This window comes from Canis lupus, chromosome 21 (assembly GCF_048164855.1).
Source record: "Canis lupus baileyi chromosome 21, mCanLup2.hap1, whole genome shotgun sequence".
Classification (NCBI taxonomy): domain Eukaryota; kingdom Metazoa; phylum Chordata; class Mammalia; order Carnivora; family Canidae; genus Canis; species Canis lupus.
Window position 1 is genome coordinate 3,426,302 of NC_132858.1, and position 15,192 is coordinate 3,441,493.

General features: G+C 51.6%; 1 protein-coding gene across 16 annotated transcripts in view; it reads right to left on the minus strand.

Moving 5' to 3' along the window:
* Positions 1-15,192, minus strand: part of NRXN2 (neurexin 2) — a 96,852-nt gene that overhangs the window by 79,029 nt on the left and 2,631 nt on the right. For 15 of the 16 annotated variants that reach the window (XM_072789728.1, XM_072789733.1, XM_072789734.1 and 12 more), the window contains 2 exons: positions 6,151-6,168; positions 1,316-1,345 (listed from right to left, as the gene is read on the minus strand). In XM_072789728.1, coding sequence (XP_072645829.1) covers positions 1,316-1,345; positions 6,151-6,168 — 48 coding nt within the window. Of the gene's footprint in view, positions 1-1,315; positions 1,346-6,150; positions 6,169-15,192 lie in introns of those variants that run through there. The other variant, XM_072789738.1, reaches the window with a different exon arrangement.

Here is a 15,192-nt window from a genome sequence, read left to right on the forward strand (position 1 = left end):
GTCAGGGCCCCTATTCTACCTCAATCCCACAACCCCAGAAGTAAAGCTAGAATAACAGCTGAGCTGTGGGCTGTGGACCTTTCAGAGGAAGGGGCAGGGCTCTGGATCCTCTGCGTCTTCATCTATGGCAAAGGTGTGCCACCGCCAACACCCCCAGAACCAGGCATTGAGAGGCAAGAAGTATGTGAGTGAACCAATTGGGTCCTGACTACCCCCTTGGGATGTCCCCTTACCCTCACAGTTCTTGCCATAATTTCACATCCCTGCAAGAATCCCAGGTCCCTATTTTCCCAAACCTAAATCCATCCCAAATCCCAGATCTGAGTCTCTCCCTGCAGCCCAGTCTTCATCTGGTAGGCCTCTCCTGCCTACAGGCTAAAGACTCCCTATGGACAATGAGCCCTAATGGAGGACCACCCTGGGCATGGGGAGCAATGCTTAAGGATCTGGATACCTGAGCTCAAGAACCAATGATCAGGAGACCTGGGAGAGCTCAGCGCTGGGGAGTGGGGGAGTTACAGTCAGGATTCCTGGGCCGTCAGGTTTGCTGAACACCAGGTCTTTGGAAGATGGTAGGGACTTGTTTGAAGGGAGGCTAAAAACAGAGAAGCAACCCCAATGGTACCACCAACTAAATGTCATCTACCCACTAACAAGTCACCTCATTTCTCTGGGCCTGAAAGTCCTCATCTGTCAAACAGGGTCAAGAGATACTGGTGAGGGCAGACAGTGGGACAGCTGTGCGAAGGGGGCGTCCTGCACCTCCACTATCCTGCCCACCCCTCTTCGCTGCCACTTGTGGATAGAGAGGACACCCCGCAGCCGCAGGGGGAGGTCGGCGAGGCTGCCTAAAAGTCTCTTCCTCCAGCCCATGCTTTTCTCTTTGAATTTGGGTCCACAGAAAAGAAAGAATGATCGGAATGGGTGGAAGGAAATAAAACACCACCATGAGAAGGGAAAAAGAAGATACACTACCAGGAAAACTCAAAAGGGTGACTGGAGACAGCGGCAGGAGTTGCAACATCTCTTGATGTCAGAAACCAAGGTGAGATGAGGGTGAGGGCAGATGGAGCACAGCAGGGAGGACAGAGGAAGGGAAGAAGGGAGCACAGATGGGGGCCAGCCCCCCCCACCCCAGCACCCCAGTCCCCAGAACACGGAGAGACAGACGACAGAGGCAGGGGGCAAGATGGGCAGGAAGGCAGGGGGGACAGGTGGAGGCAGGGAGAGGAGGCGGGGAGAGGAACAGAAAATCCAGTCGCAGGTTGGGGGCAATCCAATCCAATCCAATCCAAACCAGAACTTCAAACCATACCTTCGCTGTTTAACGTCAGGTGAGCCGGACCTTGGAAAGGGGAAGGGGAGAAAGAAAGAAAGGAGAAAAAAAAAAAAAGAAGAGAAAAAGAAGAAAAGGGGAAAGAAACAAAGAAAACACGAGTCATCAAAATCAGCCAGAGAGAGGGGAGAAAAAAGCTTTTGCTGCCACAATTTAAAAACCCTTTTTAACTTGTGACAGGCATCAGGGGAAAGCCCCCAGCCCGGAAGCTGAGGAGGGGGCCCCCCCAGATGCCGGAAACAGGGTGGAGGGCATAAGGGGGGGAAGAGAGAGAGAGTGAGAGAGAGAGGAAAGGGGGGACCAAAGGGGGTGAAGGGGTTACAGGCAGAACGGGAGGAGGGGTAGGGGCAGGGGGTCACTGCAAGGGGGGAGAGGAGATTTTGGTTTCTTTTTTTTCTTCTTGCCGGAAAAAAAAGGAAAAGGAGGAGAAGCATGAGGCTGGGAGGGCTGCTTTTTCCTTTTTCTTTTTTTCTTTTTTTTTTTTCTTCCGGGAGGCGGAGAGAAAAAAAAACAGTCAACGAGAAAAAACGATTCGGATGGAGGAGAAAATAAAACACGACACAAAAATCAAAGCCACCTGGAGAGAGAGAGAGTGTCCTGTTAGCGTGGGATTAAGTGGGCAGGGGGGACCTCCGACCCCACCCTCCACCCCATCCCACACCCTGGTGAGCCTGGAGAAAAGATGGAGGGGAGTACGAGGGGGCCTGGGCTTAGGAGGAATCTCCCACCAAAGTGGGCTTCAGAAAGGCATCTGTCCGGCCCCAGAACTCTCAGCTGCCTCCCACCAATAACCTCCATATAGATTGCTGCACTCCCGGATTCTGCAGGATAAAGTTAGAGCAGAAGCAGGTAGGAGAACCAGAAACGCGGGAGCAGAGATCCTGAGCTTGGATCCTGATGAGGGGACTAGGGCCCACGTTTTGAGACACCAAGTACAAAGAGGGCAGCCAAGGCCCATGGGCAGGAGGTCTGGCTCTCTGAGAGGTCAAAATTACTCTACGGACCCCCTTACTCTGGCCTGGCCCTCTCTGAAATGAGCAAAGAGCTGATTTGATTTGGAAAATGGGAAACAGAAGGCCTATCTCCAAGACTGCAGGCAAGCTGGGCTGGGATATTTTTTTCCAGTTACCTGGCCCCTTGTAAAAGCCTGCTCAGCCCTGACCCAGGCCTTCCTAAACCTTAGGGGGAAAGATCTGGCCCATGGGACCAGCATCCTAGTCCTCGGGGAACACCAGCCACAGAAAGCCCTCCCCCAGAAAGGCTGGCAGCCCCAGGTCCCAGGGCTCCCTGAGATGACCAGCCAGGCCCTCCCTCTGCCCCCTACCCTGCGTCCCAGGTCTCTAGCCAAAAGGGTCGGGAAGGAGCAGCCCTTGGAAACCACCCTAGCGCTGTGGCAATGAGAGGGTGGCCAGCCCCAGAGACAAAAAGCCAGGCCAGTGTGGGATTATAAAGGTAAAGAACTCCAGGTGCCTCTGAGACAAAGCAGAGGCCAGGATGCCTGTGCTCCAGGAGGTCAGGGCAAAGGCCTGGACCCTGTGCAAGACGTGAGCAGAGGTTCACATCACCCCCTTCACTTCTTCTGGGGGAAAGGCATGGGTCTCCCCCACCTCTGCGCCCCAAGCCAATTGGGGGAGGGGACCGCAGCTGGGAAGGGCTGCATCGGGATAGAACAGCTCTCCGGAAGACACAGGTTTTATCCACAAAACAGGCGAGGACCAAGCATTTGGACTGAGTCTAATTCCTTGCTCTGAATGCCCCCTACAAACTTTACCCGAGATCCACTAGCATCTTCTTCCAAATCCCCTAAATCCAGGAGCCAGACCCAGAGCCCTAAACCTTTACTCAACTCTCCCAGACAGAACTAGCCTTCTCCGCAGGCTCCTATCCTTGGAGACCCAGGCCCAGGAGCTGGGTGCCCCACGTCTGGCCCTCTGTGCCCCGCAGACCTGTAGGACGGCATGGGGCGGGACAGAGCCTCATCTCTCCCCTTGCAGACCCTTCCACTGCCCAGCTCCCAGGCAGCCTCATTAGCATGCGCCACTCTCCCTCTGTCACCACGGCAACCAGCTGCTCGGCTCCCTCAGGCATGACAGCACCAGCCATCTTGGTGAAGGGGAGGCCGGTTCCCTGCCCTGTCTACCCCTGGCTCCAGCCAGCCTGGCCTGAGGGTACACTCCCTAAAGCCTAAGCCCACACCCCCCGCCCCCATTTCCCAGGTCTGAAATCTCTTCTCCTTCCCCGTGCCCAGGCTGCCTGGGTAAGCCCTCCCCACCTCCACCTGTGGCATCAGCCCCTCCTCCCACCCCCGGGAGAAGAGGCTGGCAGTGATGGATGGCATTACCAAGGGTCCTTTCTTAGGGCACTTTATCTGGCTGCTTCTGGGTCTTCTCTCCCTGCTACAAGAGGCTAGGGAGAAAGGAGGTAGGGCAACCAGAATCCCCAGGAGATGCTGTCAGGGGCTGGGGAGCAGGATGGCCGGGTCCCCAGGAGAAAGCTAGGCCTGAGGCACAGTGTTGAGGGGCAGGAAAAGAGGACTCCAAGATCTCAACTGCAGAGTCCAGAGCATTGTGCCCCAGAGGAGGCCCCAGCCCACCCCACCCCCTGGAACCACTCCCAGTCTCACTCCTTAACGCTTCTATCAGAACCCCCAAGAAGACCAGCATCAAGAGAAGGAAGACAGCTGCAGGGGACAAGACTGAGAGACACACAAGCAGACACATCACAGAGAGACAGACACACAGAGGCGTCACAGCCCCGGTGTGTATACACACACGCTGACAGGCGGGCACACGCAGTGCCATCTCCAAGCCAACAGGTCACCATGCCGCCCCCAACAAATGGCTCAGCAGTGTCTGTAGGGCCTCATGCCCCATTTGTCCCCGACAGTGTCCCTTCTTGTCCCTGTCTACCCTACGTGCTCAGAAAAGAATTGGGTCCTCTCTGTCCCCTCCTGGCTCGGTCACCTCTCCCCAAAGGCCCTCCTGCTTTCTCCTTTAGCTTGGCTCTTCCCCCCCTCCCCCGCCAAGTTCTCCCCTTTCTGCCTCTCCCTCTACTTCTCCTTCCTGCCTCTACTTACCCCCCTCCTTTCTCCCATCTCTCTGCCCCATCCTTCCTCCCCACAAGCCTTTCCCTTCAGGCTCATTTCCCTCTCTCCTCCTCCCTCCATCTCTCCCTTTGTTCCGGAGGAGACATGACATCAAGAGCAAGTAAAAGTCACATCAGCACTAAATCTTATCTCCAGCCCTCAGAAGGTTGCGTCCACCCAGACACACAGACTCTCTCTCTCTCACACACACAGAGGTAAACACTGACATGCAGAGATGCAGACATAGATGCAGACACTACTACGAAGGCACACAGAGATGTGGGCCACGCCACAGAAGACACGATGACCGGAGTGCACGCGCCTCCACATGCGCTCAGGCACCAGCACCCAAGCAGACAGGTACAGGTGTGCACGGAGGCACACAGACACAACGCAGCAGCGGAACCTCCCGAACACGTGTGCACACAGATACACACTACTCTCTCACACACACACACTCAGATGGGTGCTTGCCCGCTGGGATCAGGGGAACGGTGGTCACCCAAGGAGAAGAGACATCAGTAAGCAACAAGCCAAATCATGGACACCACAAGGAATAACAGATTCCAGGCCACACTTGAGCCAAAAGCCCTCCCCTTCTTTCCTACCCAGGACTCGGGCATCCTCGAGCATACTCGGGAGGCTGTCCCCTGCTCCTCGCACGCCAGGGCCCTGGCCCAGGGAGCTCCCAGCCTGGAGCTCCTCCCCCCCCACCTGCTTCTTGCTTCTCCAGGGTAAGAATGTGGGCCAGGTATGGTGACCGGGTCCCACCTCCTGCCCAGCTTGCTGTCTGCCTTCTCCACAGTGGCTGGGGGACCATCTCACCTAGTGATCCCTTCTCCCTGGCCTTGTCCACCCCAGAGGAATAAAAGGGACAGAGCCAACCAAAGCCAGAGGGGAAGACTCAGAAGATGACAGGAGCCCAGGGAGAGCCTGGGGGAAAACCGAGGCAAGGAAAGAGGTCCAGAGACAGAGCCCTGGAGAAAAAGAAAGGTAAACACAGAAACCAGAGAGAGAGAGAGAGAGAGAGAGAGAGAGAGAGAAGGAAAATGAAACAGAAGACAGGGAAGGAATGGACAGAGGGACTCCAAAGAGAGGCATGCTTCTGCCCTACCCCTGGCCTGCGGCCTGGGCCAAAGAAAGAAGGAGATCGCCCCTACCTACCAGCCCTGGGGGCAGGGGGGGCCTGCTCAAGTGTCAGAGTGGAGAAGCCGTCACCCACCTACACCTGCTGACACAGTGACCCAGGGACACAGCTCCCCACCCTCTGCCTGCATTTTTCAGACCCAGAGCAGACCACCCAAGCAGTCCCCAGCCGCGGGCTCCCCCCCCCCAACTTTGTGGCCATCTTAGGCTCCCTCAGCTGGGCTGGGCAAAAAAAGCTGTCTCCTCACTCACTTCTGGAACTTCAGATCCTCCAGCGCCATCCCTTCACCCTTACTCCTGTCTCCTCCCTAAAGAGGAGGAAATGCCAGCTGGCAGGCTAGCACTGAAGACTGGCAAGTGGAAAGGCCTGCCCTCTGCCCAGCAGTTCTCCCCAGCAAACTAATAAAGAGGGAACAGGCAAGACGTGGGGCTGAGGCAGCCAAGAGGACCCCCAGACATCCTTCCCTAGCAGGTCCCAAACATGGGGCAGGAGAGGGAGCCCTTAGGTGGCCAATGACATACCCTCATATAAGACCCCATGGTGATTGATCCACCACCCCAATGACCAAAAAGCATCACTCACCTTCCATGGGGTGCTCCTCTGCAGGCCAGCAAGGTGCAGGAAAGGGTAAGGCAGAGAGAGAGAAGAAAGGAGGGCTCATTAGTGGGGGTACCAAGAACAGGGTTCCCAGGGGGTGATGAGTTCAAAGTCCCTGAGCCCACCCAGGTCCTGGCACAAGTCACCCAGGCTGGAAGGCTCTGCTAGGAACAAGATTGAGAGAGAGCTGCTCCCGGGAGTCAATGCCTCATACACGGGGTCACGCAGTCCAGGAGGACCCAAATCTCATGTTACATTTCAGGAAACTGAGGCCCAGGGCAGGGAAGTGACCCTCAAGGTCACATGCAGAATCGGAGGAGAGCCAGGTGTGGCAGGCAGGCAGTCTTGACTTTCTCAAGTACACTCCTCCCCTGCATTCCACTGTGCCTCGAAGACAGATGGGGACACACTCACATGGAGCTTACCCGAGACACACTCACACTTGGTGACACACTGACACACATAGGCACTCAGTGATCCAGAGACACATATAATCTCTCACAACCCACACCTGAAGCCTTTGCACACCCAGATGCAACCACCTCCCACCCGACCAGGGGAGAAAAGTTATCCATAGAGGTCAGAAAACACAGTTGTGCCTCAAAGTGCCATGTGACTCCCACCCCAGGCACGTAACCTCTCTGAGCCACCAGGCCCTCCCCTGTAAAAATGAGAGAGGCAGACTACATCACTTCTGAGGCCCTGGCCCTAGGTCCTGCCGCAGCCTCTGGGTAGCCAGCCCTCACCTAGGAGGGGTCTGCTTGGGCCTGGCCCTGAGGTCTTCATCCAAATGCGGACAGTTCCTCCAGAGAAGCTACAACTCCTGCTCTGGGAGCCAGGTCACCTCCTTCTCCAAACCTTTCTCACATGCCCACCTACTGTGAGACTTTAGAGGAAGCAACAGGCGGGCAGAGAAACAGCACAACCTACAAACGTACAGACCCTGTGGGGAAACACACACATACATATGCACGTGCACATGGGCGTGCAGGCCCCAGGATACACACATATACATACAAACTGCTGTTCAGTGCACACTCACGCCCACATGCACACACTGTCTCCTACCTCCAGCATCATTTTATGTTATTTGCTCAGTGGCTCTTAGGGGGTTAGCTGCACTCCAGAAACACACACACTGTCATTTATCAGACCTTATCCCACCTCCGTAATACATACACACACACAGGCTGAATGCAGAATCAATACCCACACAGTGATCTAATACCTAATATTAGATGCATACACCACCACCACACCCCACACTCCCTCCGCCCGCTAAGACTCCTGCCCTCTGATGAACACAGCCCCCTCCCTTTCTATCCACCGACCATCTATCTGCATTTCACACAAGCCTTAACATATCTACGTGTGTTACACACAGAGAGCTTCTTTTACCTGCCAGCTGCATCCCCCAAAAGCTCTGTCCACAATGATTTTCTTAAATAAACTGAATCCCATTGCATTTATGGTAGGGGTTGCCAGAGAGCTAGAAAAATAGCTCTTAGGAAAATCCCTGGGCTCTCATGAGGAGTCTCATGTCAGAACCTCATTGGCCCCAGTCTGTGAAGACCCTGGTCAGCACAACCATCTCTCCAGCATCTGTACGAATAAAGAGGCATGGTGATTTCTAGATAATCCAACATGGCCAGTATTTCAAAAAGGATTCCCACCTGCCACAAACGTGGGCCGTGCTATACTTAGGAAGGTGCAAGAAGCAAGCTTGGTTTGCTGGCTGCCTGAGCCTTCCCTCTCCTGGCTTCCAAGAGTCAGCTCCTAGAGACTCATTGACCTCTCCTTCTCTGCTGTTCTTTGCTTTCTGCTGATTCACCTGTGTCCCACACCTGCCATCATAGACCCTTCCTGGCTCAGGTCTCTGCCCTCCACACTCCTTCCTTCTCCCTGCCCTCCTTGGTGATAGCTCACTTCCATGGCTTAAGGACTCCCCAACCTGTGTTTGTAGACTGGGCCTCTTCCCTGGGTGCCAGTTCTGCGTCCCCATCTGTGTGCTGAGCAATTACTCAGACAGCTCTCTGACATTCAAACTCCACCACCAAAGCCATGCTTATCTCCATCCCCGCAGCAAAGTGCCCATTTCCCTGCTTTTGGCAAAGGTACTGCTTTCAACCAACATTTCTTGGGTGACCCACTAACATGTCCCCTCTTCTGCCAGGTTTGAAAGACCATGAGTTAGCCAAGTGCCCAGTACCATACTGACCCTCACCATGCATCTCACCATTACCCTCCCAACAACGTCATGAGCTTGGTGGTAGTACCTACTTCCTGTGGACAGGAAAGGAATCTTGCCCAGCAGCACAAAATCACCTTTGACTTTGATCACTGTGCTCCTAAGTCATCATAGCCCACACTCTCACCCTTCACCCCTGGCTTCCTGCAAGAGCCTCCTCCTGGGTGGTCTCCCTGTCCATCCCCAACTAGGCTCTCTTGGCACAGGTGCCAGATACACCTGTCTAAATACTGCTGTGATCAACACACATGCACACACACACACACACACACACGTGCACATATGCATTCATGCTCAGAACTTTCCAGTGGCTCTGATACAAATCTCTCTTCCATGTTCTCAACCTATGTTTCCACCTGCCTTCAGAGAAGCTCTACCTGAGTGTCTCATGGGCTTCTCACCCTCAACACGTCCAAGATGGACTTCCTAACCCTTCTCCCACAAGCCCTTTCCTCCTGCCTGCTTTCTCTGATCAAGGTAGGCATCCAGAAATCAGCCTCGCTCTTTTTTTTCATATCAATCACCAGATCCTGTCAGTTCCACCATCTAAAATCCTAAAAACTGGGCAGCCCGGTGGCTCAGTGGTTTAGCACTGCCTTCGGCCCAGGGCATGATCCTGGAGACCCAGGATCGAGTCCCACATCAGGCTTCCTGCATGGAGCCTGCTTCTCACTCTGCCTGTGTCTCTGCCTCTCTCTCTCTCTCTGTTTCTCTCATGAATAAATAAATAAAATCTTCAAAAAAATAAAATAAATTAAATCCTAAAAACTAAAAAAAACTCCTGGAAATGCTTTTCATCCCCCATCCCTCCTCCACCACAGCCCCCATGTCCAGACCCTCCTCGATTTTCTCCTTGGAATATTAATAAGCCTCTTCAATGATCCCCCCCCCCCTACAGCCAGTCTTTCCTCCTACAATTCTTAGTTCACGCACCACCAAAGTGGTCTAACCAAGTCATGATCCTGCTTAGAATCCTCCAGGGCTTCCCAGTGCCTCCAGGATAAAGTCTGACCTTCTCAGGTAAGTCCATTGGAAGTTCGGCCATGCTTCCCTCCAACCTCCTTTCCTGCAACAATCCAGGCTCCAGCCACACCCAGCTGCCGTCCATCCTCTGATGTGCTACATTTCTGCACATACCATTCCCTTGGCTTAAAACATCCTTCCCTGTTCTCACTCCTCCCACCCTCAGCTCTTGTTTTAAGACCAGGTCAGTATACCTCTGTTTGTGTTCCCAACTGGCTTCGCAGGCAGGGCTAGCCGCCCCTCTTCTGTGCCCACTCTCAATATGTACATTGTATTATTATTTCACTTTATTATATCTCTATTGCAATTGCATTTCCATGTCGGCTTCCTGGCTGGACTGTGCAATATCCAAGAGCAAGGACAATGTCTCATTCATCTCTACCTCCAGCTGCTTGCAGTTCCCGGCTCAGGAAAAGGCATGCCTATGTTTGTTGAATGAATAATCAAAAACACTTCTCACATACTGAGTACTTCAAGTGTCCCTGGCTCTTTCTGTGCATTGTTTCCATCCCTCATCAGTGGATGCTGCTATATCAGTCTCTCCTAGAGATGGGGAAACTGAGCCTCATAAGGTGGAAGAGACTTGTCTCATGGCACGCTGCTGGTGAGGGACAGAGTCAAAATGTGGCTTTCAAACTTCCCATGGGCTACATTCTTGGCTGGAAGTCAAGACTTTTATTAGCTGACCTGACTCTACAGTTCTTATCTTATCTCCCCCAAAGCACAACCATCTTGGTCTCCTCGCCCACCTGCCACTCCCCCCTCCGCCCACCCCCCACCCCCCCCCCCAGCCCCGTACACACCCAGCTCACATCTCCTAGACTACTCATTTAGGCTGTGTTGCTGGAGAGAAAACCCTGCCTGTTCCTTTCCACCTCCATGGACCTCACTCACTCACTCACTCCACAGATCTCAGCCCCCATTCAAGATCTGGCTGAGTCTCACCTCCTCCTTGTAGCCTTCTCTGACCACCGGGGTTAATGATCATAGTAGCATTTATCGATCATTTACAATAGTGACTGGCATGTTGTAAAGGATTTCCATGCAACTCATTTAGTCCTTGCAACAACACTGTCACCTCCATCTTATAGAGTAGGACATTGAAGAACAATGTGATTAAGTAAATTGCCCAAGTTTACACACATAGCAAGTAGCAAAGTCGGATTCGACCCTGGGCAGCCCTTGCTCTTAACCACTCTGCCATGTGAGGCTTTCCTTGTGAGTATCTTTCTCCTCTCTGGGTTCTCATGCCAGCCACCCCCTGTACTGCTCTCTTGAGCCTGGAGCCATCTCCAGCAGCAGAAACTGTCAGGACCACGGGTATCGGATGTTACAGCTGACTGAATGATCCCACATATGTGACTCATTTACTCAACTTACACACAGAGGTCTTATCTGCCCCACCAGCGGGCATAGAGGGTATTGTCTTGCCTAATACGAACTCGGGATTCCAGCAGATTCGTTATCAAGGACAGTGATGAAGACCAGAACAAAAGAAAAGAAAAGGTTCTGAGCAGCCAAAACGAACATGATTGACAGTTATACATTAAAAACTGTTATCTCCTCATGGGAGAACCTCTCAGACATTGCCGAGAACCCCATCACTGGTGGCGACACACAGCCCCAACACGCTTGGCAATGCTGATTTCCAAGTTCGCAAACACAGAGGTGGGGAGAGAGGTGCCACCTGACAACTCCTCTTAAGAGAGGAGGTGGAAAAACTCAGAGAAGCTAATTTAAGGACTCCAAATACAGCAGTCAGGCATCATGTCAGGCAGGGACAAACCTCAATGAAGGAACCACTGTGTGACAGGCCAATACCTGAGGGGAATCACGACATCCTGAGTCATCTGGAAAAGGTTAAATCACTTTCCAAATATTATGTTTAGGGAGGCAGAGAGGTGTGCAACATATCTCAGAAAGATTTCCATCTGAAATGGTTTCAGTGTTGGTGAGTTGTGTACTTTAATGGGATAACGCTCCACTTTCCGGGGTGAGTTCCTCCCCCCCCACCCTCCCCCCCACCCCGGCTCCTGAAGACTGAGATTTTACTGATCGATTTCTACTGCCCTCCTTGGTGCTGGGACAGCTGGCTGACAAACACAGGCACACACCCTCGTCACATACTGACTTGAGGGAGAAGCTGTGACCTGAAGAATTTGGGGGTGATTACTGGCTTCTGCTGAAATGCTGTCCCCAAATATCCCCCAGGAAACCAAACACAAGTAATGCATGGGCACAACTGACCAACTGCCTGAGCTTCGGGAGGCAGCATGGACAAAGGTGGGCAGGGCAACAGGTCTCAGAGTCAGCTCCAGGTTCAGATCCTAGCTTTTCCATCTCTGGCAGTGGCACAAGAATTAAATGATATAAAAGTTCAAGGCACCTAGAGAAAAACACTCACTAGCTGTGAGGCCCTGTGCCCTCCCCCCTTGACTGTGTGATCTGGTCTCTTTTTTTGTTCTAACTGCTCCTTCGCTATGTCTGTGGCCACTCCTCTCCAACTGTGGGCTCCTCTGAAGTCTCTTCACCTTCTTCTTGACCACCTCATCCAATTCCAGAACTTCAAATAGTCTCTCTCTCCATACAGGCCCCTGTGGCACCCAGGTCTCCATCCACAGCCCTGCCTGCAACTCAAAGCTCCAGTCTCACATTTCCAACAGCCTGGACGCCTTGGTCTAAGAAGATCAAGGGACACCGCAGTTCGACACGTGTATGATCTGTGACCCAACCCTCTCAAATCTGCTCCCCATCCATCCTCCACTTTCCTTTCACTTTGCTGCTGCCTACGCCGCTGCCGCCGCCACCACCACCACCACCACCACCACCATCACCACCACCACCGTCCTTCAAGCAAACTTGAAACCCCATCACCCCTGACTCCTCCCTGTGAGTCCTAGAGCTTCCATCCCAGCAACAGCTCCCGAGCACCAGCACCGCTGCTTCTACTACTGTCACAAGTGCCACCCCCATCCTCACCACTCTCCAAGACAAGCACGGTTCAGAGCCTCAAAATCTCTCTCTCTTGAACTATCTCCCAACTGATTTTTCCACTGCACAACTCTGCTCCCTCTAATGCTTCTATACCACACTCCCAGCTTCTGAAATATAGCTCTTATTATTCATATATCTACTCAAGATTCTTTGGTGGCTGCATTTGCCAATACTCAGGACACAATAGCCAATAAATTTTGGTTGAATGATTAAGTCAAAACTCCAAGATGTGACTTCAACCTGCTTCTCCTGCTTTAGATTCCATTCTTTTTCTTATATTCTTGGTGCCCCTCTACGGACATGGCGTACACATCCCTTCCTTCCACGTCTTTGTTTTTATTGTCTATGCATGGGGTGGCCTCCTCAAACCAAGCTTACTCATCCATGCCTAAGGTCAATAGCATGCCTTTTATTCAATAGCAATATTGCTTCAATAGCATGCCTTTTATTACGGATCCCCCCCCCCCAACTTGTAAAACCATCTCCCTCCTCAAAAGATCAATAGCATTCTGCTTGTTATAGTAACTACCATCTACTAACCATTTATTATGTACCAGACATTCATTTAATACCCACAACAGACTTGTGGGACAAGCATGCTTATCTCCATTTACAGGTAAGGAAAAATTCGTCCGAAGGGTAGGCATTCACCTGATGGCATAGGCCTAGTAAATGCAGAAGTCAGATTGAAACCCAGACCTGAAGGGCCCCTGGAGGGCTCAGTCTGTTAAGCTAAGCGCCTGCCTTCAGCTCAGATAATGATCCTGGGGTCTTGGTATCAAACCCAGTGTCGGCCTCCCTGCTCAGAGGAAAACCTGCTTCTCCCTCTTCCCCCTCTGCTGTGCTCTTGCTCTCGTTATCTCTTTCTCAAATAAATAAATAAAATCTTTAAAGAAAATTTTAAAAAGAAAGAAAGAAACCCAGACCTGAGTCTGCATTTGATCACTAAGCTGCACTGCCTTGCTGCATCTCTTTGGGAATATATTACACTATTTCGTCTGTTTTCTTTTGCTGGTGTTTATTGACCATCTTCTATGTGCCAGACACTAGTCTAAGCACTTCATGTGAATTAGCTGATTTAGCTCCCATAACAACTCTGTAAGGTAGGTACAAATTATTACCCCCCATTTTCCAGAAAAAAAGAAACCAGGACAGAGAGAGCTGAAGTCCAAGGTCACATGGCCTGGGCAGTCTGGCTGCAGAATCTGTGCTCTTCACCACACACTGGACTGCTTTTTTACCTGTTTTCCCAATTAAACAGCCGACACCCCGAGCAGCATCTTATTCATTTCTGACCCCCCTTCAGCTCTCAACATGAGGCCTCACACAAAGAAGGCCTCAATAGCTACTTATAGAATTCAATCACCAACCAACATAAGAAGCCCACACATGAATAACATGCCTCTACCTCCCTGCTGGCACACCATCACTACAAGTAGCTTTATACTCCTCTCCTGAACTAGGTAGACCCCTGCCATCCGTCCTATACATCTGTGCACCCATTCCACTCGAGGTCTCACACATATACCTGCACAGCCTCTCCCCTGGTCACTTTTCAGCCGTTTATCCTCACACATGAGTGACAGGAGGAGTTCACATCCAAATCACTGCACAGTCCCTGTCGATTCCATCCCAGCTTTGGTGATAATCAGCAGTGGGTACACACACTTAGTTACTCATACTTAGCTCTCTCTTCAATTACCTGTGGTTAGAACTGCCCCCCTCACACTGGGTGGGGAGGGGCAGGGGCAGGGAAAAGCACATTTCCTAACAGGGAAGTTCTCGGTCAATGGGTAGGCCCAGACCCAGGAAGGCAGGGGGGATTCCAAAGCATCCACAAATCCATATGCACACCAGATACTGAAGGCAAATTGATATGTCTTGCATATAAAGCTAAAAAACTTTTTTTCTAATGTATATTTGATTAACCACAATGGCAAATATAACATTGAAGTCATCTAAAAGCTTTCCTGAATTCATAGCAGTTTGAGTCGTCCATTTTCACAGCGGACAGATATAAAAATAACTCCTATTTGGAAAGGTACTGTGAATTACTGGCTTTTTAAAATGCCCACAATCTCCATAAAATTGAGAATCACTCAAAGCAGATAATAATGACGTGACTGTAACTTCAGGGGAAACCTGGGGACTCTGGCCCTGGGATCTGTCTTGGGATGAGGAGCCAGGCCTAGTCCCCTTAAAGTCTTCCTCCTCAACCCCCACACCCAAAGGTAGGAGTGCATTCCTTTCCTCCTCTGCTGGATGAGAATGTACTAGAAGTAGTGTAATGAGCACAGGATATTACAAAAGCTGCCCAGGAAATAGGAACAAATATAAAGAGAGGGAATGAGGTCACAGGGTGGGGAGAAGGAGACAAATCAGTAGGGCTGTCACTGTGCCTGTCACCTCCAGAAACAATCAGTGTTTACAACCCCAGGCCCACCCACAACATATATCTGAAAATATACGCAGACATATTTCCATATGCACATACCCAAGCCTTTATTCTCTCAAATACTTATTAGTATATCTTAATTCATTCTACAAATCCTTATCAAACACCCACTAAGGGCCTGGTACTATATTCGGTACTAGGAAGGCAGAGAGGACTATCTCTGCTCTTTTATCACAGACAAAGCACCACCACTCCCCAACAGCTATCACACATACATACACACAGAGGTAACTCTCCCCCAACCAGCTGTATGACACTCACCTAATACCCCTTTTCCTTTTCTTCATGAATCTCATACACACACACA